This window comes from Syngnathus acus, chromosome 5, assembly GCF_901709675.1.
Source record: "Syngnathus acus chromosome 5, fSynAcu1.2, whole genome shotgun sequence".
Lineage (NCBI taxonomy): Eukaryota > Metazoa > Chordata > Actinopteri > Syngnathiformes > Syngnathidae > Syngnathus > Syngnathus acus.
In genome coordinates this window covers 6,885,099-6,905,500 of record NC_051091.1, presented here as the reverse complement: position 1 = coordinate 6,905,500, position 20,402 = coordinate 6,885,099, and the positions used below count along the sequence as shown (strand labels likewise).

At 39.9% G+C, this 20,402-nt stretch overlaps 2 protein-coding genes and 30 non-coding genes across 40 annotated transcripts; 1 reads left to right on the top strand and 31 right to left on the bottom strand.

Moving 5' to 3' along the window:
• Positions 1–53: 53 nt before the first annotated feature.
• Positions 54–141, bottom strand: trnay-gua. The gene is given in 2 exon segments: positions 54–89; positions 105–141. It is a non-coding gene; the product is annotated as a tRNA-Tyr (tRNA).
• Positions 142–230: 89 nt separating this feature from the next.
• On the bottom strand, positions 231–318 carry trnay-gua. Its single transcript is given in 2 exon segments — positions 231–266; positions 282–318. It is a non-coding gene; the product is annotated as a tRNA-Tyr (tRNA).
• Positions 319–400: 82 nt separating this feature from the next.
• trnay-gua lies at positions 401–488 on the bottom strand. The gene is given in 2 exon segments: positions 401–436; positions 452–488. It is a non-coding gene; the product is annotated as a tRNA-Tyr (tRNA).
• Positions 489–582: 94 nt separating this feature from the next.
• On the bottom strand, positions 583–670 carry trnay-gua. Its single transcript is given in 2 exon segments — positions 583–618; positions 634–670. It is a non-coding gene; the product is annotated as a tRNA-Tyr (tRNA).
• An 82-nt stretch (positions 671–752) lies between these two features.
• trnay-gua lies at positions 753–840 on the bottom strand. The gene is given in 2 exon segments: positions 753–788; positions 804–840. It is a non-coding gene; the product is annotated as a tRNA-Tyr (tRNA).
• Positions 841–928: 88 nt separating this feature from the next.
• trnay-gua lies at positions 929–1,016 on the bottom strand. Its single transcript is given in 2 exon segments — positions 929–964; positions 980–1,016. It is a non-coding gene; the product is annotated as a tRNA-Tyr (tRNA).
• A 274-nt stretch (positions 1,017–1,290) lies between these two features.
• Positions 1,291–1,378, bottom strand: trnay-gua. Its single transcript is given in 2 exon segments — positions 1,291–1,326; positions 1,342–1,378. It is a non-coding gene; the product is annotated as a tRNA-Tyr (tRNA).
• A 94-nt stretch (positions 1,379–1,472) lies between these two features.
• trnay-gua lies at positions 1,473–1,560 on the bottom strand. The gene is given in 2 exon segments: positions 1,473–1,508; positions 1,524–1,560. It is a non-coding gene; the product is annotated as a tRNA-Tyr (tRNA).
• Positions 1,561–1,650: 90 nt separating this feature from the next.
• On the bottom strand, positions 1,651–1,738 carry trnay-gua. Its single transcript is given in 2 exon segments — positions 1,651–1,686; positions 1,702–1,738. It is a non-coding gene; the product is annotated as a tRNA-Tyr (tRNA).
• Positions 1,739–1,831: 93 nt separating this feature from the next.
• On the bottom strand, positions 1,832–1,919 carry trnay-gua. Its single transcript is given in 2 exon segments — positions 1,832–1,867; positions 1,883–1,919. It is a non-coding gene; the product is annotated as a tRNA-Tyr (tRNA).
• A 94-nt stretch (positions 1,920–2,013) lies between these two features.
• Positions 2,014–2,101, bottom strand: trnay-gua. The gene is given in 2 exon segments: positions 2,014–2,049; positions 2,065–2,101. It is a non-coding gene; the product is annotated as a tRNA-Tyr (tRNA).
• Positions 2,102–2,195: 94 nt separating this feature from the next.
• Positions 2,196–2,283, bottom strand: trnay-gua. The gene is given in 2 exon segments: positions 2,196–2,231; positions 2,247–2,283. It is a non-coding gene; the product is annotated as a tRNA-Tyr (tRNA).
• A 94-nt stretch (positions 2,284–2,377) lies between these two features.
• trnay-gua lies at positions 2,378–2,465 on the bottom strand. Its single transcript is given in 2 exon segments — positions 2,378–2,413; positions 2,429–2,465. It is a non-coding gene; the product is annotated as a tRNA-Tyr (tRNA).
• Positions 2,466–2,559: 94 nt separating this feature from the next.
• Positions 2,560–2,647, bottom strand: trnay-gua. Its single transcript is given in 2 exon segments — positions 2,560–2,595; positions 2,611–2,647. It is a non-coding gene; the product is annotated as a tRNA-Tyr (tRNA).
• A 94-nt stretch (positions 2,648–2,741) lies between these two features.
• trnay-gua lies at positions 2,742–2,829 on the bottom strand. Its single transcript is given in 2 exon segments — positions 2,742–2,777; positions 2,793–2,829. It is a non-coding gene; the product is annotated as a tRNA-Tyr (tRNA).
• A 90-nt stretch (positions 2,830–2,919) lies between these two features.
• On the bottom strand, positions 2,920–3,007 carry trnay-gua. The gene is given in 2 exon segments: positions 2,920–2,955; positions 2,971–3,007. It is a non-coding gene; the product is annotated as a tRNA-Tyr (tRNA).
• Positions 3,008–3,100: 93 nt separating this feature from the next.
• trnay-gua lies at positions 3,101–3,188 on the bottom strand. Its single transcript is given in 2 exon segments — positions 3,101–3,136; positions 3,152–3,188. It is a non-coding gene; the product is annotated as a tRNA-Tyr (tRNA).
• Positions 3,189–3,282: 94 nt separating this feature from the next.
• Positions 3,283–3,370, bottom strand: trnay-gua. Its single transcript is given in 2 exon segments — positions 3,283–3,318; positions 3,334–3,370. It is a non-coding gene; the product is annotated as a tRNA-Tyr (tRNA).
• Positions 3,371–3,464: 94 nt separating this feature from the next.
• Positions 3,465–3,552, bottom strand: trnay-gua. Its single transcript is given in 2 exon segments — positions 3,465–3,500; positions 3,516–3,552. It is a non-coding gene; the product is annotated as a tRNA-Tyr (tRNA).
• Positions 3,553–3,646: 94 nt separating this feature from the next.
• trnay-gua lies at positions 3,647–3,734 on the bottom strand. Its single transcript is given in 2 exon segments — positions 3,647–3,682; positions 3,698–3,734. It is a non-coding gene; the product is annotated as a tRNA-Tyr (tRNA).
• A 92-nt stretch (positions 3,735–3,826) lies between these two features.
• trnay-gua lies at positions 3,827–3,914 on the bottom strand. The gene is given in 2 exon segments: positions 3,827–3,862; positions 3,878–3,914. It is a non-coding gene; the product is annotated as a tRNA-Tyr (tRNA).
• Positions 3,915–4,008: 94 nt separating this feature from the next.
• Positions 4,009–4,096, bottom strand: trnay-gua. The gene is given in 2 exon segments: positions 4,009–4,044; positions 4,060–4,096. It is a non-coding gene; the product is annotated as a tRNA-Tyr (tRNA).
• A 94-nt stretch (positions 4,097–4,190) lies between these two features.
• Positions 4,191–4,278, bottom strand: trnay-gua. The gene is given in 2 exon segments: positions 4,191–4,226; positions 4,242–4,278. It is a non-coding gene; the product is annotated as a tRNA-Tyr (tRNA).
• A 93-nt stretch (positions 4,279–4,371) lies between these two features.
• On the bottom strand, positions 4,372–4,459 carry trnay-gua. The gene is given in 2 exon segments: positions 4,372–4,407; positions 4,423–4,459. It is a non-coding gene; the product is annotated as a tRNA-Tyr (tRNA).
• A 94-nt stretch (positions 4,460–4,553) lies between these two features.
• trnay-gua lies at positions 4,554–4,641 on the bottom strand. The gene is given in 2 exon segments: positions 4,554–4,589; positions 4,605–4,641. It is a non-coding gene; the product is annotated as a tRNA-Tyr (tRNA).
• Positions 4,642–4,735: 94 nt separating this feature from the next.
• Positions 4,736–4,823, bottom strand: trnay-gua. The gene is given in 2 exon segments: positions 4,736–4,771; positions 4,787–4,823. It is a non-coding gene; the product is annotated as a tRNA-Tyr (tRNA).
• A 93-nt stretch (positions 4,824–4,916) lies between these two features.
• On the bottom strand, positions 4,917–5,004 carry trnay-gua. The gene is given in 2 exon segments: positions 4,917–4,952; positions 4,968–5,004. It is a non-coding gene; the product is annotated as a tRNA-Tyr (tRNA).
• Positions 5,005–5,098: 94 nt separating this feature from the next.
• Positions 5,099–5,186, bottom strand: trnay-gua. The gene is given in 2 exon segments: positions 5,099–5,134; positions 5,150–5,186. It is a non-coding gene; the product is annotated as a tRNA-Tyr (tRNA).
• Positions 5,187–5,280: 94 nt separating this feature from the next.
• On the bottom strand, positions 5,281–5,368 carry trnay-gua. Its single transcript is given in 2 exon segments — positions 5,281–5,316; positions 5,332–5,368. It is a non-coding gene; the product is annotated as a tRNA-Tyr (tRNA).
• A 94-nt stretch (positions 5,369–5,462) lies between these two features.
• Positions 5,463–5,550, bottom strand: trnay-gua. The gene is given in 2 exon segments: positions 5,463–5,498; positions 5,514–5,550. It is a non-coding gene; the product is annotated as a tRNA-Tyr (tRNA).
• A 156-nt stretch (positions 5,551–5,706) lies between these two features.
• Positions 5,707–12,318, bottom strand: arfgap1 (ADP-ribosylation factor GTPase activating protein 1). 9 transcript variants are annotated; one of them, XM_037252863.1, is made up of 14 exons: positions 12,123–12,318; positions 11,744–11,812; positions 11,392–11,501; positions 10,985–11,156; positions 10,572–10,672; positions 10,418–10,504; positions 10,216–10,330; positions 10,078–10,134; positions 9,951–9,983; positions 9,712–9,741; positions 9,173–9,229; positions 8,290–8,349; positions 7,805–7,860; positions 5,707–7,718 (listed from the first exon to the last, which is right to left on the bottom strand). In XM_037252863.1, exons 2-14 carry the CDS (start codon positions 11,801–11,803, stop codon positions 7,379–7,381), a joined length of 1,278 nt encoding a protein of 425 aa, XP_037108758.1. In that variant the 5' UTR covers positions 11,804–11,812; positions 12,123–12,318; the 3' UTR covers positions 5,707–7,378. The 9 variants fall into 9 exon arrangements, with proteins under 9 accessions (XP_037108758.1, XP_037108760.1, XP_037108762.1 ...); XM_037252865.1 differs by lacking the exon at positions 8,290–8,349; XM_037252867.1 differs by lacking the exon at positions 8,290–8,349 and having other exon boundaries at positions 7,805–7,854.
• A 1,095-nt stretch (positions 12,319–13,413) lies between these two features.
• Positions 13,414–15,156, top strand: rh50 (Rh50-like protein). Its single transcript, XM_037252853.1, has one exon. The coding sequence runs from the start codon at positions 13,565–13,567 to the stop codon at positions 15,005–15,007; it is 1,443 nt and encodes a 480-aa protein (XP_037108748.1). The 5' UTR covers positions 13,414–13,564; the 3' UTR covers positions 15,008–15,156.
• The last annotated feature ends 5,246 nt before the right edge of the window (positions 15,157–20,402 follow it).

Sequence of the window (20,402 nt, the reverse complement as noted above, 5' to 3'; positions counted from 1 at the left end):
ATACAATGTGATATTGATTTATCTGATTAATAAAAATGGGTAGGAAAAGAACATCCTTCGAGCCGGATTTGAACCAGCGACCTAAGGATACCAGCATCTTACGCCTACAGTCCTCCGCTCTACCAACTGAGCTATCGAAGGTGCAGAAATCTGCTCCACATTTTTGCAGAATGACCAATTATCCCCTGAGCGTGCTTGATTAATGAACTCAAACGGTGGGGAAAATAAATTCCTTCGAGCCGGATTTGAACCAGCGACCTAAGGATGTCAAAATATCGCTGCTACAGTCCTCCGCTCTACCAACTGAGCTATCGAAGGATGTGAATTTACTGACTCAGGAGTATGATCAATTATTCCCCGATAGTGCTTTACATGAAATCAAATGGTGGCGTAAATAAATTCCTTCGAGCCGGATTTGAACCAGCGACCTAAGGATATCAACATCTTGCTCCTACAGTCCTCCACTCTACCAACTGAGCTATCGAAGGGACTGACATCTGCTCCACATTTTTGCAGTATGACCAATTATCCCCTGAGCGTGCTTTACATGATTAATGAAATCAAACGGTGGGGAAAATAAAATACTTCGAGCCGGATTTGAACCAGCGACCTAAGGATATCAACATATCGCTGCTACAGTCCTTCGCTCTACCAACTGAGCTATCGAAGGATGTGAATTTGCTGACTAAGCAGTATGATCAATTATTCCCCGATAGTGCTTTACATGAGATCAAACGGTGGCGTAAATAAATTCCTTCGAGCCGGATTTGAACCAGCGACCTAAGGATGTCAACATCTTGCTCCTACAGTCCTCCGCTCTACCAACTGAGCTATCGAAGGGTGTTGAAAATACTGTTGTCTCATTCTTAGAATACAACCAATTATCCCCAATAGCACTAAAGTCAAACGGTGGAGTAAATAAGTAAATTCCTTCGAGCCGGATTTGAACCAGCGACCTAAGGATATCAGCAGCTTTTTCCTACAGTCCTCCGCTCTACCAACTGAGCTATCGAAGGATACAAATCTGGCCTCATTTTTACAGTACAACCAATTATCCCCTAAGCGTGCTTTAAATGACTAATGAAATCGAACGGTGGGGTAAAAAAATTCCTTTGAGCCGGATTTGAACCAGCGACCTAATGATGTCAGCATCTTGCTCCTAAAGTCCACCGCTCTACCAACTGAGCTATCGAAGGTACTAAAATCTTTGCCGGAGTTTTGCAGTATGACCAATTATCCCCTGAGCGTGCTTTACATGATTAATGAAATTGAACGGTGGGATAAATAAATTCCTTCGAGCTGGATTTGAACCAGCGACCTAAGGATGTCAGCATCTTGCTCCTACAGTCCTCCGCTCTACCAACTGAGCTATCGAAGGTACAAAAATCTTTGCCACAGTTTTGCAGTATGACCAATTATCCCCTGAGCGTGCTTCACATGATTAATGAAATATAACGGTGGGATAAATAAATTCCTTCGAGCCGGATTTGAACCAGCGACCTACGGATGTCAGCATCTTGCTCCTACAGTCCTCCGCTCTACCAACTGAGCTATCAAAGGTACTATAATCTTTGCCACAGTTTGCAGTATGACCAATTATCCCCTGAGCGTGCTCATGATTAATGGAATTGAACGGTGGGGTAAATAAATTCCTTCGAGCCGGATTTGAACCAGCGACCTAAGGATGTCAGCATCTTGCTCCTACAGTCCTCCGCTCTACCAACTGAGCTATCGAAGGTACTACAATCTTTGCCACAGTTTGCAGTATGACCAATTACCCCCTGAGCGTGCTTCACATGATTAATGAAATTGAACGGTGGGGTAAATAAATTCCTTCGAGCCGGATTTGAACCAGCGACCTAAGGATGTCAGCATCTTGCTCCTACAGTCCTCCGCTCTACCAACTGAGCTATCGAAGGTACCAAAATCTTTGCCACAGTTTTGCAGTATGACCAATTATCCCCTGAGCGTGCTTTACATGATTAATGAAATTGAACGGTGGGGTAAATAAATTCCTTCGAGCCGGATTTGAACCAGCGACCTAAGGATGTCAGCATCTTGCTCCTACAGTCCTCCGCTCTACCAACTGAGCTATCGAAGGTACCAAAATCTTTGCCACAGTTTTGCAGTATGACCAATTATCCCCTGAGCGTGCTTTACATGATTAATGAAATTGAACGGTGGGATAAATAAATTCCTTCGAGCTGGATTTGAACCAGCGACCTAAGGATGTCAGCATCTTGCTCCTACAGTCCTCCGCTCTACCAACTGAGCTAACGAAGGTACAAAAAACTTTGCCACAGTTTTGCAGTATGACCAATTATCCCCTGAGCGTGCTTCACATGATTAATGAAATTGAACGGTGGGGTAAATAAATTCCTTCGAGCCGGATTTGAACCAGCGACCTAAGGATGTCAGCATCTTGCTCCTACAGTCCTCCGCTCTACCAACTGAGCTATCGAAGGTACCAAAATCTTTGCCACAGTTTTGCAGTATGACCAATTATCCCTTGAGCGTGCTTTACATGATTAATGAAATTGAACGGTGGGATAAATAATTTCCTTCGAGCCGGATTTGAACCAGCGACCTAAGGATGTCAGCATCTTGCTCCTACAGTCCTCCGCTCTACCAACTGAGCTATCGAAGGTACAAAAATCTTTGCCACAGTTTTGCAGTATGACCAATTATCCCCTGAGCGTGCTTCACATGATTAATGAAATATAACGGTGGGATAAATAAATTCCTTCGAGCCGGATTTGAACCAGCGACCTAAGGATGTCAGCATCTTGCTCCTACAGTCCTCCGCTCTACCAACTGAGCTATCAAAGGTACTATAATCTTTGCCACAGTTTGCAGTATGACCAATTATCCCCTGAGCGTGCTCATGATTAATGGAATTGAACGGTGGGGTAAATAAATTCCTTCGAGCCAGATTTGAACCAGCGACCTAAGGATGTCAGCATCTTGCTCTTACAGTCCTCCGCTCTACCAACTGAGCTATCGAAGGTACTACAATCTTTGCCACAGTTTGCAGTATGACCAATTACCCCCTGAGCGTGCTTCACATGATTAATGAAATTGAACGGTGGGGTAAATAAATTCCTTCGAGCCGGATTTGAACCAGCGACCTAAGGATGTCAGCATCTTGCTCCTACAGTCCTCCGCTCTACCAACTGAGCTATCGAAGGTACCAAAATCTTTGCCACTGTTTTGCAGTATGACCAATTATCCCCTGAGCGTGCTTTACATGATTAATGAAATTGAACGGTGGGGTAAATAAATTCCTTCGAGCCGGATTTGAACCAGCGACCTAAGGATGTCAGCATCTTGCTCCTACAGTCCTCCGCTCTACCAACTGAGCTATCGAAGGTACCAAAATCTTTGCCACAGTTTTGCAGTATGACCAATTATCCCCTGAGCGTGCTTTACATGATTAATGAAATTGAACGGTGGGATAAATAAATTCCTTCGAGCTGGATTTGAACCAGCGACCTAAGGATGTCAGCATCTTGCTCCTACAGTCCTCCGCTCTACCAACTGAGCTATCGAAGGTACAAAAATCTTTGCCACAGTTTTGCAGTATGACCAATTATCCCCTGAGCGTGCTTCACATGATTAATGAAATATAACGGTGGGATAAATAAATTCCTTCGAGCCGGATTTGAACCAGCGACCTAAGGATGTCAGCATCTTGCTCCTACAGTCCTCCGCTCTACCAACTGAGCTATCGAAGGTACTATAATCTTTGCCACAGTTTGCAGTATGACCAATTATCCCCTGAGCGTGCTCATATGATTAATGGAATTGAACGGTGGGGTAAATTAATTCCTTCGAGCTGGATTTGAACCAGCGACCTAAGGATGTCAGCATCTTGCTCCTACAGTCCTCCGCTCTACCAACTGAGCTATCGAAGGTACCAAAATCTTTGCCACAGTTTTGCAGTATGACCAATTATCCCCTGAGCGTGCTTTACATGATTAATGAAATTGAACGGTGGGATAAATAAATTCCTTCGAGCCGGATTTGAACCAGCGACCTAAGGATGTCAGCATCTTGCTCCTACAGTCCTCCGCTCTACCAACTGAGCTATCGAAGGTACAAAATTCTTTGCCACAGTTTTGCAGTATGACCAATTATCCCCTGAGCGTGATTCACATGATTAATGAAATATAACGGTGGGATAAATAAATTCCTTCGAGCCGGATTTGAACCAGCGACCTAAGGATGTCAGCATCTTGCGCCTACAGTCCTCCGCTCTACCAACTGAGCTATCGAAGGTACTAAAATCTTTGCCACAGTTTGCAGTATGACTAATTATCCCCTGAGCGTGCGTTACATGATTAATGAAATTGAACGGTGGGATAAATAAATTCCTTCAAGCCGGATTTGAACCAGCGACCTAAGGATGTCAGCATCTTGCGCCTACAGTCCTCCGCTCTACCAACTGAGCTATCGAAGGTACCAAAATCTTTGCCACAGTTTTGCAGTATGACCAATTATCCCCTGAGCGTGCTTTACATGATTAATGAAATTGAACGGTGGGGTAACTAAATTCCTTCGAGCCGGATTTGAACCAGCGACCTAAGGATGTCAGCATCTTGCTCCTACAGTCCTCCGCTCTACCAACTGAGCTATCGAAGGTACCAAAATCTTTGCCACAGTTTTGCAGTATGACCAATTATCCCCTGAGCGTGCTTTACATGATTAATGAAATTGAACGGTGGGGTAAATAAATTCCTTCGAGCCGGATTTGAACCAGCGACCTAAGGATGTCAGCATCTTGCTCCTACAGTCCTCCGCTCTACCAACTGAGCTATCGAAGGTACTAAAATCTTTGCCACAGTTTGCAGTATGACTAATTATCCCCTGAGCGTGCGTTACATGATTAATGAAATTGAACGGTGGGATAAATAAATTCCTTCAAGCCGGATTTGAACCAGCGACCTAAGGATGTCAGCATCTTGCGCCTACAGTCCTCCGCTCTACCAACTGAGCTATCGAAGGTACCAAAATCTTTGCCACAGTTTTGCAGTATGACCAATTATCCCCTGAGCGTGCTTTACATGATTAATGAAATTGAACGGTGGGGTAAATAAATTCCTTCGAGCCGGATTTGAACCAGCGACCTAAGGATGTCAGCATCTTGCTCCTACAGTCCTCCGCTCTACCAACTGAGCTATCGAAGGTACCAAAATCTTTGCCACAGTTTTGCAGTATGACCAATTATCCCCTGAGCGTGCTTTACACGATTAATGAAATTGAACGGTGGGATAAATAAATTCCTTCAAGCCGGATTTGAACCAGCGACCTAAGGATGTCAGCATCTTGCGCCTACAGTCCTCCGCTCTACCAACTGAGCTATCGAAGGTACCAAAATCTTTGCCACAGTTTTGCAGTATGACCAATTATCCCCTGAGCGTGCTTTACATGATTAATGAAATTGAACGGTGGGGTAAATAAATTCCTTCGAGCCGGATTTGAACCAGCGACCTAAGGATATCAGCATATTGCTCCTACAGTCCTCCACTCTGCCAACTGAGCTATCGAAGGGTGTGACCTAAAGATTCCGGCATATTGCTCCTACAGTCCTAACAGAATTTGATGGGCAGCAAAACAGCACAACAAAGCTTCTAAATTCTCAGAGATATGATGTGTCATGTTGTGCATGTTTTTTTTCCCATGAAAACAAGGTCTAAGCAGACAAAATGCCAGTGAATGTACAACACAATTTATTCAACACAGAGATCATGTATACAGGTGAAATATCCACAGTCTGTGGCCTGTAACACAGGCTTGCCTCATGGGATTGCTGCTGGTGAAACTTGGAAGGGAGCAACTTGACAGAACCGCACTTGAATACACTGAACATTTTGAGGATTTAACAGCAGCTGAATGTTTTAATTTTCACACTACAGAGCTCATGCACAACATCAAAAATAACATCTGTCATGAGAAACATTAACATAGCATAATTGCAATGTTTTACAGGCACAGCTGCTGAGCATTTTTTTTTTTTTTTTAAATGTAGAGTTAGGTTAAGATTATACAGCAGAATAAATTTTGTCTCGTGTTTGTCAGCACCTGGATGCATTTTGTTTAGCATTCAGCGACTTACCCCAGCAAGATATTGGAGAATAATGTTTTTAAAAGAATATTATGGTGTGTATATATCATGCTGTCATGACACGGGGAGGAACAGAGTCATCGAAGAGCTCGGAGGTGACAATTTACAAACACGCATAATATGAGATTTTCCATTTACAAACATGTAAAACTCACGGCATCACATGAACAAAGTCACAACAAGCTGACATGAGCAAAGAGGTGTTTAAGGCTTTAACACATCAGGATACAGGACAACTGTTCTTGGAGTGTGTTTTTTTTTTTTTTTTTTTTTTTAAATCATAGTACTCTACTGACAGTGAGGCAATTTAAAGTTGCTGCCATTCCTTTTGTCTTGTTTTAACATAAGATGAAATCCCCATCGTAATGCGGACACAACAAAGAAAGACATATCGCATACTGTATAGTAATTTCTTCGAGGTAGAAACGGAATAGAATAAGGTTTTCTTCATCAACTATGACTTAAAGGTGGATTAAAAAAAAGTAGCTATCTTGCACAAAGCATTTGTCTTCCCAGAAAAGCACCAAAAACATTGTTTGTTTACCATATGTGTAAATAAATGTGTTTTAATGATTATAACGCGGATCATCCGTCCGTCTGTCTGGATGCATTGTTTTAATTGTCTCATTGCCATAAGATGGCAGCAATTTATGTCTAAATGAAACTCCTCAGCTCACGTCAACATACTTCAGTCGCCACTAGATAGCGCCTGATCACAAAACCAGGCATTAAGTGCCCTGCAGGGAATAAGGATAGGTGCAAATAGACAAATCCGTGACAGCAAATTTGCATTTTTTCACAGATTCATTTATGCACACTATCAGTGCGGCTGACCACAAGATCAAGAATAGCACTAGCCATTCTGTATTTACAATGATTTACAGTACCAACAGTATCTCATGCGTCATTTTCTTTTAGAAGTGAAATGAGCAGCAATATTACAATGTAACAAGTATACAGGATGAACATTGACTTATTTAGCAACGGGGTCGATACCACTTTCTGTCATGGAGTAGTCAATTGGAATCTTATATACACTGATTATTTTTTTTCCTCGGGGCGATATAAAACAAGTCCGAGTCAATATAGTTGTCATTTTTATGAATAAGACTTATCATGCAGTTAATGTAAACCTTGGGCATGTGTTTAACGTAGAGCATTAGAATGGACTGACAGGAAGTGTTGGGCAAAACACCTCCTTCCCAGTGCTGGTGGGATGATGAGTGAAAAAGAGGCAAAGGGTTGGTGAGATGATTACCAGTCTGCATTACCCCAGGCTTCCTCGGCAGGTTTCGTCGGACTCTTTTTGGTCTTGCCATCTGCTTTCTCCCAGTTGTTGTCCCAGGCCTCCCAGCTCTCCTCTGTGCTGTGTTTGTTGTTGGATGCCGCATCTGAGCCCCAATTGTCCCAACTGTCAGAGCTCTTCTTTGCAGAATTATCTGCAATGGTCCAGCTGTCACTGCTTGGGGATTTCTTTGCTTTTAGGGAGCTGTTGCTACCAAATGTTTCCCAGAAGTCCTTTGAGGCAGGCTGGGTGGAACTACCCTGATATCCCTCGGTAGCATCCATGTTCTGGTAGCTATCTCCAGCGGCCCTAAACACAAGGATACAATTTCACATTACAATTAAATTTGGGGTGTGGCATTTCTACTCGACTACTTTATTTCAATGTATAACTACCCGTCTTCTGGTTTTCCCGAGAAAAGATTGGTCAATTTGGCACCAGCTCCCTGCACCTAAAGGAGACACTATACTTTAAAATAGATAGAAAGTTGACACACAACAGTTATCTTGTGCATTCAGTGACTACCAATGTCTTTTTTTTTTTTTTTTTAAATATCATTTATCAATAACATTTAATATTTAATGTATAAGTCTTGACAGAACAAGAGACAGTGATGATAAAATAACAAATGCTGTGCATATAAATACTCACCACCAAAGTACAAATGGCAGCAAGAAAAAACAACAGAACATTTCATTAATATAGACATACATACATTTTGCAACAAAACCAGTCTCTCTTGAGGGTGGGAACAAGGGCACGTGCCTTGCACAGCTATTGTTTTACAGTGATTTTTTTTTTAATATTAATTATTACTGTTGTACGCTCACAAGACTGGTTTTGTCCCTTCAGTTTGGCAGAGCTCTGCCATCCATCCTACCTTGTTTGCCAACTCAGAGATGCCGACTGTCATTTCATCTAGCAATTTGCCATCTTTCACCTGGATGAGCCAAATTGTAATAATTTCAACAAATGGTATGAATACATTTTTAGTACAGTTACAGTGGATATAAATCGTCGATACAGCCCTTGCGATGATATGCCAGGATTTTGTGATGTTTATTAAAAGAATTGCGAGAAGCTAGAAGATGGTGTGCACATTTGCGCAACCACATTTTTCCAACTGAGCTGAACAGGTCATAGGTCAACATAGGTGATTTTTTTTTTATTTTTTTAAATGATTTATGTTGGTCTTTTTTTTTTTTACATCATAAGAATCTGGCATTTGAATAGGGGCGTGTGTAGATTTCTTTTCTTTTAATCCACTGTATATTTAAAACAGCAATCATTTTTGGCTGATTATATTTATTACAAATGCCTCAAAAAAGTTAGTTAAATGCAAAGAAATGCGGCTACAATCGTTTTCAATAAGGGGAAAGAGAAGCGCATGCTGCAGGTGCCTAATCCATGTCAACTGTACATTATAAGGCAAAAGACTGATTTTACCAGGCCGACTCAAAACCTAAGATATGTATAGATTCATATGATATGGTCAAGCAGGTGCCAAGAACGATGGCCCAGAACCAGAAGGGGTGGAGAAAAGAATTGACCATTACAATTCTGCAAAAACAACTTCAATCTCCGTATCCCCTAAACTAGTTAGAAGGTTAACTTAATAATGTACTGGTTTTGTCTTATAATGTGAGTTCACATGAAGCCGTTAAGTAAGCAGTGTCAAAAATAGCACATTCACATCTAAAACTGTTTTCTTTTTAAATGCTGCAACCCACCACCAAACAAACAACTTCAAACATCAATGTTACCTTTTCTTGGGTAGGTTTGATAACACTTTCATTTATTGTGTGTCCTAACTCTGTGGCCTAATGGGAAGTGAGAGGGAGGGTCACTTCAATTAAACAGATTCATACTGACAGTTTGGCATGAAGTGACTAATGACTATTCTTGTGCCATTACACATTGACAACACAAAAAAAGCAAAACTATATAAATGGTTGATTTTTTTGTTTGTTTTTTAATCCCCATCCACTAATACAGTGACCGATGGGAGAAAATTAAAAATGTATTCTTTCAGTTATCCATAAACTCATAGCACATATTTTATGATGCAGAAGCCAACAACCCACAGGTGACAGCCACCATTTGTGAAATGTCTCTTTGCTAGCAAAAAAATGATCTAAATCGTGCAAGCAGAACAATCCGAAAATAAAGTGACACTAAAATAAATGTGCACTAAGCAGAAAATATTCTCATGCAGACACATTTTCTTCTTCTTTCTTAAATGACATGACACAAATACAAACATGATGCAGGAACAGTCTCATGCGCTCATTTCTTGCTTTACCGGTTCTGGGGGCGCTTTATAGCCCCTTAACTACATCCAGAGAAGGCAAAGAGATATTAAACGTAACTGATTAGAGATCATCATGCCTTTAGATTTGAAATGTGCAATGAGGCAAGTATTTTTTGTATTAAATAAACAAAGCATTCAGTCTATGTAAAATAAACTAGTCATACATTTAATAATGTATGTAATCACTTTTGTGTGTACCTGAAAGACGTCACCAACCATATCAGTCTTACCTTCAAAGTTGCTTGATTTGCCAATTTTGTTGTCTGGGTGGGAAGAAATATGAATATGTTAATAAATATTTGTCTCCGAAACGTTACCACTTAAACTGTAATGGTGCAGCAAATGTTGGATTCTTACATTATCTTTTGCTATGGAAGCAAATTTGGTGGCCCCAACAGTGAAATTGCTCCAACCCTGCAAAACAAAAAGAAAGCAGGATAAATGAAAAGCTATGACAGTCAAATGAAAGGCTAACTGTTTACAACATGGTCTTACTGAATAAATGGAGGTCATGGCATTGTTTATGAAGTCATCTTCCTTCTTTTCAGGGGTCACTGTGTTGCCAAAGCCAACATAGCGATTCTCTTGATTCCCACTGTAACCACCTCCACTGAAAAAGAGATTAATCAAAGTCATAAACTTCTTAAAAAGAAAAAAAAAATGGAACGATCCTTGATAGGACGATCACGCTTTCAACCTCTGATAAGAGTTGATGTCATCACTCAACCAGTCTTCAAATGCTTTATCACCAGATGTGGCGGAGTTCACTCCAGACCCCCCGGAACTGTGGCGCATATTCGCAGTATTAATGACGAGTCATTTCCTGGAAACAAATTTCCCTTCGGTCTTACCGGTGAGAGGATGAAAGGCTGCTTTTGGGTTGAGGTGATGCCCAATTTTTGGCAGATGATGTTTCAATTGACCACTCCTTGCCCTCTGCTTCGGTGGCAACCTGACACATCCAATAATAAAGATGAACAACAGGAATTTTATGTTTCTTGAGATGACATTAGACATTGAAGTTGAGACAACCAGGCTGGAAATGTCACAAGAAACTGACACAAGATTTTACAAATATTAATACTCTCCATTATCATTAATATTGTTTTTACATTTCCTAATCACCTTGGACAACTTTGAGGAAACAATCATTTGCACCACTTGCATACTTAAATGAGATGTAAATGCCAAAAATGTTAAAAAAAACCCTGTTGTTAATGTTGGAACATCGTTATCGCTTAAAGTAACTCTCTTGTCATCTTACCTTGTCCCTGAATAGCGCAGCAGCTCGGCTGTTATACTTCTCCTGTAAATTCCAGTTGGGATTGTAATCATCTTGGAGTTCGAGAAACAAACGAAATTTGCCATTCCCTCCCGCTTTCATCTTCTCAAGCTCAATATCTTTCCACTTGTCCATAGTGACAGAACGTACAAAACTGTAAACAGAAAAGACGCTACAATAAATGTTAAGTAATATTTTAGAAACAAAAAAACAATAGGTGAAGTCTTTTGGTAATCATTTGTATTTTACTACGCTGTTATTAGCTAACTGCTGCGTTACGTGGATTACGATCATTTAAGGGTGTGTCAAGGATGCAGAATCATGAATTGAGGTCAAAGTTGAAAGCTGTTGCTCTCATCTCTGAAAACACGTGAGATCATTTTCTCTACCTGAGATGTACCCCCAAGCCTCTGTGTTTTCCAGAGCATTCCAGACATATCCAGATTCCATAGGTCACACTAACCCACTGCGGGTTGAACGCCCCACACTCAAAGCACAACTGTGAGGGATAAAACAAAAATTCAGTATTCATTAGATATGGTTGCAAAGTATGCTGTTAGAGCTTGCAGACACTATTAATATTAATGGTTTGGTCCCCTGGGGAAGAAAGGTAACTTTCTTTAATGGTGATTTTACAGCAGCATTCGCTACCCACAACACCACATTTGCTTACAAGTTTTTCTAAGTGGTTTCAGTACATGTGTAGCAACCATAGCTAACTGGCTTCCTCTGTGGACTTACATTATTTTCATCTTGCGTTCTGACTTCCTTCAAAACTCTTCTTGTTCTTGGACTGGCCATGTTGATTCACTGGCAACAGATGGAACAAGATGTTATTACGGTGGCGCTGTGCTCTAAAGTGACTTCTAATAATAAACATTGTGTTGATGAAATTTTAAATATATTTATTGCAGAAGTCGGAGAAGCACTATTACTACAGAACATTACTGCTCATGAATGAGCATGGAATCTACAGATTTAATCTATCGACGTTTACCGCACGACGTGTTCATTCTCAACATTTAACTATTTCACTTGTCTTGAGGTGTTGCCAAATAGATGCGATGACTGAACACCGACAAGGCTAGGTTAGCCACCGAGCTAGCGCACTAAGGCTTACCTGTTGGGTTGGCGAGCAACAATGTCAGAAGATGCGGTAAAATACACCACACACGTTTCACTTTACTCGCAGATATTAAGATAGTGTGATGGGGCGACTTTAAAGGGCTGTCAGGCCAACAGAAATAAAGAAAATGAACTACTGCTCTGTCAAACACCAGCAGCCATGTTCCTGTTTGCATACGTGGGCAGTGCAATGCATTGTGGGATTCGTTTCTTCTTCCTGCTACTATTTCGCCTCAGGTTTAAAAAGTCGTGACTCAGCGAGTCTGGCGTTAAAAATAATAATAAATAACATCCGACAAATGAATGTGTCATTTGTTCACGTCAGTGTGCTGCATGAAGTGATCAAAAGGTTCTATAAACTATAATTTGTTGGATTAATTCATCCGCTTTTGCCCGCAAAATACCGTTTGTCAAAATGTATTGATTCAATTCTGTAATTCATTTTTCTCAAGAAATCATTTATTTAAATTCATTAATAAAGGATTAAGATTAGTGATATTAAAATTGAACATTTAACGTTGTTTTTTTTAGGTAATGCGTACAAAATTTAATTAAAAATGAAATTGGAATTGTTTATTTGATTATTTGTTTAATTATAGGATAAATACTAAATATGGAAAGGTGTTCTGTTCTATCAGGAATGTTTCTGGTTTTATTTTTTCTTCATTTTATGTTTTTGTTTTTGGAGATTCCATGGAGACATGTCACAAAATAAACATGCATTTTGTTCAAATGTAATATTTGCTTTGCTACGTTAAACTGAAGTTTGCATTAAATAACAATAGGCCGGACAGTATTGTCGAAAAACAAAACTAAGACTTGCCTTTTGAGTCTTAGTTGAACATTATTTTCTCTTTGTATGAAACTGGTATCTTTTAATTTGTACTTGACCATTTATAAAACGATGTTTTGATTACTGTAATCTGTTTTATGTGCTGATTTTATGGGTCTTGATTCATCCTTTGTCTTATAATAATCAATATAGTTATTTTATCTAATGTTATCACGCTGGCTTTCATCACTCTCATTTTGTGTAACTGTTCAGTCTTAAATTGTTGATATTAACTCTGTTTTTTCTAAGTCAAGCACTTTGCGTGAAGTAACAATGTTTTTAAACAAAAACTATTATATAAAATAAATAAATATTGATTAATTGATTTACTTGAAGTAAAACAACTGCTGTATTATAAAGCATGTATTTTATTTATTACCTTTTTTTGTTGTGATACAGCAGAGGGGGGGAAAGTTTCCACTTATGAGGGATTAAAGTGCAGTCCCTTGAGTTGATACGCTGTTAACCTTAACCTATTACCTGCATGGACTGGTGCTCTTTTACCATTGTTATTAGCTTTCCTTATCTGATTAAACTGATTATAAAAGGAGCTGTTAGTGCAACTGAGCGAGTATGAGATCAGACCGCCGTTTGCGTTCGTTACCATGAATACGTCAACAAGTTTCCGAGTGCGTCTTCCAGCATTGGTGTTAGTGTTGGAAGTGGTCATCTTGACTCTATATGCCGTCTTTGTCACTTACGATGACGACGCCAATGCCAAGATGCAAAACAATGAGACCGAGGCGATGGACAACAGCGTGTATCACGACTATCCTTTCTTCGCCGACGTCCAAGTGATGATCTTCGTCGGCTTCGGCTGCCTGCTGGCCTTCTGCCGCTTCTACGGCTTCAGCGGAATGGTCTTCAACTTTCTTACGGCCGCCTTTGCCATCCAGTGGGCAATCGTCATCCAAGGCTTCTTCCAGTTTTACCACGATGGCAAAATTCACCTGAGCGTCGTCAATCTTTTGTATGCAGAATTTGCATGCGCTGTGGTGCTCATCTCCTTTGGGGCCGTGCTTGGGAAGACCAGTCCGGTGCAGCTCCTGGTAATGGCTTTGCTGGAGATCCCCGTGTTTGCTGTGACAGAGTGGGCTGTATTGAAATACATCCGGATAAATGACGCCGGCGGCAGCATTCTTATTCACTTGTTTGCCTGCTACTTTGGTCTCGGTGTGACTTTTGTGCTGTACCGCCCGGCCCTCTGTAACGGCCACTCCAAAGAAGTCACCAGTTACCATTCTGACATCCTCTCAATCATGGGAACCTTGTTCCTCTGGGTGTTCTGGCCTTCCTTCAACTCTGCGCTCACCTTAAAAGGCGACGATCAACACCGAGCGATCCTGCACACTTTTATCGGTCTGAGCTCATCCACTCTCACGGCGTTTGCACTTTCCGCAGTGTTCAATAAGAGAGGCAAGCTCACAATGGCCGACATCCAGAACGTGACTTTGGCAGGTGGTGTGACAGTTGGAGCGTCAGTGGACATGATGATTTCTCCTTCAGCCGCCTACGCTTTGGGCATCATGGGCTGTGTCACTTGTTTTTTTGGGTACAAGTACCTCAGCCCCTTTTTAGCACGAAACTTGAAGATCCAAGACCAGTGTGGCATTCACAATCTACACGGACTCACGGGCCTCATTTCATCCACGGCCGGAATCTGTGCCATCCTGCTAGCGACCGAGGAAACCTACGGACCCAGCATGTACCAGATCTTTTCCCACTGCGCTCCACCTGAGGGAGATCCAAAACTGCTGGAGCTTCAGATGCTGATCCCCGGGTTGAAGCCGGGCTTGGGGCGTACGGTACAAGAGCAGGCTCTCTACCAAGTGGCAGCGATCTTTTCCACCATTGCACTTTCGACTGTTGGTGGACTGCTGACTGGTTTGGTCTTGACACTGCCAGTCATGGCTTCGCCATCGGATGAAGACTGCTTTGATGATGAGGCGTTCTTTGATATGCCTCCAGATTTTAATATCCCGGAAAATATCAAGAACTCTCTCACCTGCAATGAAGTTGGTGTCCATAAAAATAAATTAGCTCCATAAAGTCTGAGCAGACACGTCGATGTTTCCCTGCCATTGTTTACATATAATATGAGTCAACCAATGTGTAAACTTCTAATAGGTGATTTATATGTTGTGAATCATTATGACTGTTTTTTCTATTTATTAAATACATTTTTAAAAATAATAAAGGTGAAGACTCCTTTTTTGAAATACAAACAATAACTGGTATTACTTCAACACAGGTCAACAAATACTATTTCGTTAATCAGTCTAGTTTATTTATTGAGTCCTTACAGTAAAACTAAGTAGTGCAGAGTATAAGTAGGTGCACAGTTGGAAGGTTGCGTGGCTGCTTTTATGCAAATATCTCACTTTCATCATCAGTACCCCATTTCCTTTGATGAAGCGCGACTGCTTATCATCGGCTTCCGGAAGATAACGCCACTGTGTGAGATAATAATGCACCTTACCTACAAACCAAAATTGAATCTTGAAAAAGAGACTTGTATTGCCACCCACACTAAGTCATTGATTAGATGAGGAGAAGAACAATCAGTCAGTCATTTAATAAAAGCACGAAGACTAATCTAATTTAGGTCTGAATTTTGGCCAGTGAATTTCCGACATGTAGTAATAGATCATTTTAAAGATTATTTCATATTCTTGTCGTGTGCAGTCCTTAAAAACGCGCAGCATGCTAAAATGTCCAGTTTACTCTACATAGGTGCGTTAAAAACGTTCTACCATCGCTAATACATTTCATGCTTCTTACCGGATATTTCCAAGCCTGATAATGCAACATTCCTCAAAAGAACATTTGTGGCAATAATAGTCATCACCAGTGTTAAACCAGATGATACACACGTCACAAGCTTCCTTGTATTTACAGTGCAATATTTTGAATGATAATGAACTTAGATAGAAACACAACTATCTGCAGAAACTATGTTTTACAACCGTATTTACAATTTTACACACAAGTATTTATTGCATGACATTGATACTTGATACAGTATCACAATATTGTATAATACTGTATTTTTAGTGCCCAAATTCTATCCATAAATCATGTCAATTTAATCGTATTATTTTATTTCATTACAATATGATGGTACACTGGTTAGCACAGCCGCCTCAGAGGTGCAGGGTTCGAGTCTGACTGGAATGTGGACTGGGATGAATAGAGCACACTTATTGATTAGATAACGATTTAGATCATCAGCTCTGACTTAAAGATTATATAAATAAAAGGGAGATCATGGGTCACCAATATTTTTCAAATTGAGAGCTACTTCTTGAGTACTGACTATTGCAAGGGCCTTCCAGTTTGATATACACTTCGGTAAAAACATTTCTTCAAAATATCGTTTTTAATCATTATTATTAATGAACTGTAATCATTTATAACTAGTGACATTCATTTATGTGAATACATCATTGTAATCTCTCTAAGCTTATCCAGGTAGACTACATATTAAAATGATTTTAATTCTAACATACTCTCGCAACTTTGCTAGCTACTGAGATACTAAAATTTACAGTAATCAAACGGATCAGTGTTAAATCAGTTCATGACCCAAGCAGTACATATAGTCACTTTTTGAACTTTCAAATTTAGTTTGTAGGTGAGGTGGCAAAGCATACAGTATTATCGCACACATGTAGTGGTATCACCTTTGAAATGCAGATAATAAGCAGCCATTTTTCATCAAAAGGAAAAGGCGACTGATGATTAAGTAATACTTAGGTGTCGTATTAGCCTCAAATCTTCAAACTGTGGTTTATTGTACACATTTTCACCATGAAACCTAAATACGCATCTCAAATGACGTATAGAATAAAAATGGATGAACAATACCACAAATCTATGTTATTTAATGTTTAAGTGTTTAAAAAAAAGGGTCTGCACATTTACCTTAATAAGCATTTATTAACTACATAGAAACAACAGTCATAATGATTGATAACACACACCTATTAGAAGATTACGCTTTGAATGATTCACATCAGATATAATAGATAACGGTGAAGCATCAGTGTGGTTGATCAGACTTTATGGAGCAAATTTATTTTTATTGACATCAATGTTATTGCAGGTTAGAGAGTTCTTGATATCTTCCAGTCCATTAAAATCTGGAGGCATATTAAGGCATGCTTTTGTGCTGTACACCGTAAGCCTGGCTTCAACCTGAGGATCAGCATCTGAAGCTCCAGCAGCTTTGGATTTTCCTCAGGTGGAATGCGGTGGGAAAAGGTCTAGTACATGCTGGGTCCATAGGCTTCCTTGGTTGCTAGCAAGATGCCAGAGATTCCAGTCTGTGCAGATTGTGAATTCCACACTGGTCCTGGATCTTCTTACTTCATGCCAGAAAGGGCCTGAGAGACTTTTATTTAAAAAAATAAACAAACAAGCGACACAGCCCATGATGCCAAAGTGTAGGCGGCTGAAGGAGAAATCATCATGTCCACTGACGCTCCAACTGTCACACCACCTGCCAAAGTCACGTTCTGGATGTCGGCCAATGTGAGCTTGCATCTCTTATTGAACACTGCGGAAAGTGCGAACGCCATGACAGTGGATGAGCTCAGACTGATAAAAGTGTGCAAGATCGCTCGATGTTGATCGTCGGCTCTTAAGGTAAGCGCAGAGGTGAAGGAGGGCCAGAATACTGAGGGCCGGGCGGGACACCACAAGTAGAAGTAGCAGGCAAACAAGTGAATAAGAAAGCTGATTGACATTGGCGTCGTCATAAGTGACAAAGATGGCATATAGAGTCAGGACCCCTTCCAACACTATCACCAATGCTGGCAGACATACTGGAAACTTGTTGATCTGTTCATGGTGACGTGTGCTCACGGCTGTCTGATCTCATACCCGCTCATTTGCTACTAATAACTCCTTGTATATGTAATCAATTTTATCAGATAAGGGAAGATAATAACAATTCATGCAGGTGACAGGTTAAGGTTAACAAAATATCAACTCGGGGAATTGCCCTTTAATCCCTAGAGGAACGTTTTCTCCTCTCCTGCTGTATCACAATAAAAAAGATAATTCTGTACACCAAAATACCAATTTTATTACAACACATTTATTTTACTTGTAGTCAATCGGTATTTATTTGTTCAGTATGTGTTTTGCACAAACATTGTATTACTAGGTCACATAACGTGTTTGCCAAATTCATGCAATATTTACACACATACAGCAGGGACCGAAAAGAGAGCTAAGAACATACAAAATCAAGAGTGAACTAAATAATATATATATATATTTATTTATCTATCTATTTTAAAATATTGGTTTGAATGGGGTTGATTATTCAAGATAAAATTGATGAGATTAAGAGTAAAATGAATGATACAAAATAAGACAAATGGCGAATCAAGAGCTATAAAAATATGATCACTAAAAGCTAAGCACAAAATAAAAGCAAAAAGTTCACTTTAAAAAAGATGAAAACAATCTTTCAATTACATTTGAAAATAGAACGAGACTAAAGACTAGGTCTAAAGGTAAGTTTTGAGTTTACGTTTAAACATATCATTTGGCATATATGAACTTCACTATGCCATGGCCGTTTTAACCTCAAGGACATCAACCAATAAATGATCAACAGTGCCACCTTGTGGTTAGAAGTTGACAGTTCGACCTGCCACGGCTCTTCTCAAACACGATTAGCATAATATTGCGCAATGTCTGCGTTGTCGTCAGTTTTGGTGCGCTTGGTTTGCACAGAAGCATACACATCCGTCACGGTAGTATCTGAATGCGCGTTTTTTTTGCCTTTCTTTCCCACTGCATCGGACTGAAACACGACTGAGTATTCAACCAGAGGAGAACTGCCAGCAGACTTGTTCTTGGAGCTCTTTAGGTCCAGGTTGGCGTAACAGTCTGGACTTTGTGGCTGAAAAGAGAAAATAAAGAGGATCCCTATGTAATTGCTTCACTTAATTTTATTTTCAACTACATGGTGATGGTAATGTGCTAACTTCCTTTTCGTTGTTTTTGCAATAAAGTTGTATAAAAAAAAAAATAAACCTGCGAGTCAGGGCTTGGGCTCAGTGGATCTTGCAGAGATGACGAACTGACTGTCAAGCGTGAAGGATTGGTTTCAGAAATTTCAGTTGCACCTGAGAACGAAATGTTGAAAGTCGACACAAATCCAGAATGCAAGAGGAAAATTCCCAAAATGACTTACTAGTTTGCATACAGCTGACGTTTCCATATATTGGATTATCACTCATCTGTTGGACACTCTGACTAAACAGCACATAAAAGAAATGTGTTTTTGATCGAGGGTTGCAGTTTTAGAAATACAAATATCCTATATTATTTGGATTAGGCAAAATTTAAATACCTTTGTCTTGACCAACATTTTTTGTTCTCTGATGAAGCATACAGAGGAACAAATGAAATATTAGATGACCAAAATACATTTGTTGAACTGTTTTAAAGGCAAATAAATTGATTACCTGAGCAACATAATTTTAAAACACAAAAAATAATATTGCAAGAAAATGACAGTATCAGTAATCCACTGATCACCCAGAAGCAGAAGCCAGAACCATCTGGCAAAGGAGAGAACAGAAATGACTTGATTACAGATTCATTATATATAATACATTATATGAGAAAAATTATTACGCAAATAAACATTTTACTTGCGGGATTATTCATTGGCTAACCTATTTCATAATTTTGCCAGTTTTTGTGTTGAGCTTTTAGTGTTTCAAAAAAGAGCAAGAATGAGACAACAATGACCACACACAAACATGCGACACACTTTAAATAAGGCATGCACAGGTTGAATAAAAGTTAACCATGCACCCTCCAACAATGCAATACACAACACTGTAAATTAACACACCAAAACGGAACATAGTAATCTTTGTAAAAGCAAAACTTTCGCAATATAGCTTAGATCTACACTTAATGATCGAGATTATGACATGAGTAATATCTATTTCAAGACTTACCACTTGTGAATAGGCAACAAGAACAGTTTGACATGTTGATGATTCTGTGATCACAAGCAGTTTATCTGCGCTGACTAATTTCAATGGTGACTTGCAAGCTGCGACTGTCTTCTGAGTAGGCACGCTGAGCACGAAAAACTGTTAGACAGGATGTGAGCTTTGGCAGAAAACCACAAACTGAGAATAACACCATGTTGAAAAATAAAGATTGAGCATAAAATCTGGCTTAATTTACAAGATCAACAAAAGAAGGTGCAGGGGAAAAAAAGGGGTGACTAAAGTATAACATTGGGTTTCGGCAGCATTTCAGACATTTGATAATTGATGCTAGCAGAGATTTGGGAGGTTATTCACCAGGATATACTTGGGTAGCAGGGTGTTAAAAGTGGTTACACCCAACAGGTCTGAAATTGGTTTGAATCAAGGCCTAACCCTTCCTGTGTGGTTTCTGCAT

Bases quoted from the DNA above. Each gene is read 5' to 3' on its own strand.
- arfgap1 (XM_037252863.1), bottom strand. From the start codon at position 11,803: ATGGCCAGTCCAAGAACAAGAAGAGTTTTGAAGGAAGTCAGAACGCAA. The intron at 11,502-11,743 runs GTAAGTCCACAG...TATCCCTCACAG, and splicing joins GAACGCAAGATGAAAATAAT to TTGTGCTTTGAGTGTGGGGC. The intron at 9,742-9,950 runs GTAAGACTGATA...CTCTGGATGTAG, and splicing joins CAAATCAAGCAACTTTGAAG to TTAAGGGGCTATAAAGCGCC.
- rh50 (XM_037252853.1), top strand. From the start codon at position 13,565: ATGAATACGTCAACAAGTTTCCGAGTGCGTCTTCCAGCATTGGTGTTA.